Source organism: Monosiga brevicollis, genomic scaffold (assembly GCF_000002865.3).
Source record: "Monosiga brevicollis MX1 MONBRscaffold_44 genomic scaffold, whole genome shotgun sequence".
In the NCBI taxonomy this organism is placed as follows: Eukaryota; class Choanoflagellata; order Craspedida; family Salpingoecidae; genus Monosiga; species Monosiga brevicollis.
The window spans coordinates 210,707-213,016 of record NW_001865081.1 but is presented as its reverse complement, the minus strand read 5'-3'; the positions used below and the strand labels follow the sequence as shown (position 1 = coordinate 213,016).

General features: G+C 53.9%; 1 protein-coding gene across 1 annotated transcript; it reads left to right on the top strand.

The window, feature by feature from the left end:
* Positions 1–576: 576 nt before the first annotated feature.
* On the top strand, positions 577–2,140 carry MONBRDRAFT_12738 (uncharacterized protein; the record flags this gene model as incomplete). Its single annotated transcript, XM_001750609.1, has 2 exons — positions 577–706; positions 1,560–2,140. 2 exons carry the CDS (start codon positions 577–579, stop codon positions 2,138–2,140), a joined length of 711 nt encoding a protein of 236 aa, XP_001750661.1.
* Positions 2,141–2,310: the final 170 nt, after the last annotated feature.

Genomic DNA, 2,310 nt, shown 5'->3' with positions numbered 1-2,310 from the left:
CTCTGCTGCCATTTGAGGGCTCTGGCTGGCCGTCATGGTGCGCGAGCGGGTCGGAAGAGTCGCGGTGCGGCTTGCCCGCTGCTGCATCTACGATCGCTGAGAGGGTCAGGCTGTGGCAGTGCGCTGTGAGCTCGCAAGTGTATAATATGCCCATTCGGTATGCGCTTGGTCATTGCCTTGGCCGCGAATTCTCGTTGCTCATCATAAGCTTTTTCCATTTAGAAAAATCAACACGAACGACGACAGCGAGCCGACGCGGCTGTTGCTGCCCATCACATGGCGGGCCGTGTGTTTCAGGATGATGAACTTCAAGGTTCTTCACAGGAGCAGTGAAAGGCCGACCCGCCAGTTTTCGATCATGCTTTGTTTCGCTTGAAGCTTTTTTCCGGTAGCGGCCGTTGCCGTCGTCCATCCTCACCGGCCTTGTTCTGAACTGCGTACGATGCGACCCCAAATGAAATTCATACCGCGCGTACTCGCAACGGATACCAACAAGACACGGCCCATGACGGTCGAGCACTCTGCACTCGGGAGGAGCAAGCTTTGAGAGCCGAGTATCTTCGATCAACGAGCCGCATGAATCGCTCCCGTACGCGCAATGATGTCATACAGCTGATGAACGAGCTGCTTGCCGTTTGCCGTGAGAGGAGTATCATGCGCAAGAGAACCGATTCTCGATACGCAGCTTACCGACCACTCAGTCACCGTGAGTGTGCATTTCGTCGACGTGCGGCAGACGCCCAAGCCGGTGTTGGACTGTTTTCGTCTGTGCTGCAAGAGCAATGGTTTTATAAACTCGAGGAGGAATTTGGTGTTGATCTGATTAGTGCAAGGGCGCAAGACGAGCTGCGGGCTCACTTGAGTCAGCTCGTTGACGGTGGGCGACGAGATTCACGTCCTTTGCGTCGCCATTCACGCACAGCGTCAAAGGCCGGATTGAATGGCTAGAGCCTTTCGACATGCTGGCATAGCAGCTGAATCCAGAGACATCGATTCTATGCTGAACGCACCTACCTCAACACCTGGCTCTGCGCTGCCCAGTCCTGCATCTGGAAGGCCAACTCAAACGCACCAGTCCGATATTTCCCCCACTCAGCCGGCCTTTGCAAACACTTCCCCGCGTACCGCTCTTGCCTTGGCCAACAACAATGCAATCAAGGTGTCGGTCCTCCAAGCACGCCTACAGGAGCAGCACGAGAGCATTTGCATCACTGCAGGCCATGTTTGTTTAGAATCTTACTCATGTAGCAGTACGACACAGCCAGCGACGCGTTCCGGTTCGTGGGCCACAAGGCCTCTTGGGTGAGGGCGACTCTCTCGCTCAATTGCTCCGGTGTCGGAGTGACGCCGGACAAACGAGGTAGAAAACCAGACTTCAATGCCTCGGCGTTATTTCGCGACTTGGTTATGACTGTTTCCGTCCCGACAATTGTCAAAGCAAAGTATATCCAACAGATCATGCCCAATGAGACGGCTGAGCGCGGTATCGGACCATGTTCTCATCGCCAACGGAAAATTACAAGAGGTCACTGTGTGAATGTGTGAACTCAACAACACAGCGGCACAGCGGCGACAGTGGTACAGAGCGACTCACAGAGCGACTCACAGAGCGACTCACAGAGCGTCTCACAGAGAGGTACAAAGAGGTACACAGACACAGACACAAGAGGGACTCACGGAGAGAGATGCAGACACAGACACAGACACAGACACAGACACAGACACAGACACAGACACAGACACAGACACAGACACAGACACAGACACAGACACAGACACAGACACAGACACAGACACAGACACAGACACAGACACAGACACAGACACAGACACAGACACAGACACAGACACAGACACAGACACAGACACAGACACAGACACAGACACAGACACAGACACAGACACAGACACAGACACAGACACAGACACAGACACAGACACAGACACAGACACAGACACAGACACAGACACAGACACAGACACAGACACAGACACAGGCACAGACACAGGCACAGACACAGACACAGACACAGACACAGACACAGACACAGACACAGACACAGACACAGACACAGACACAGACACAGACACAGACACAGACACGCGGATGGCCTTGTCCATCTCGCTTCTTCCAAATTAGAAGCCAACATGGCCTGTTTGGGGTGCCATGCTAGTCCTGATACACCTACAATAGTATGTACCAGAAATGGCCCAAAAGAGTGGATGAGTCCATGGCCTCGTCCATCAGGGCGAGCGGTCGGAGAAAAACCGATGCTGCACTCACCATCACTGTGACCGTGCGGCTCATGC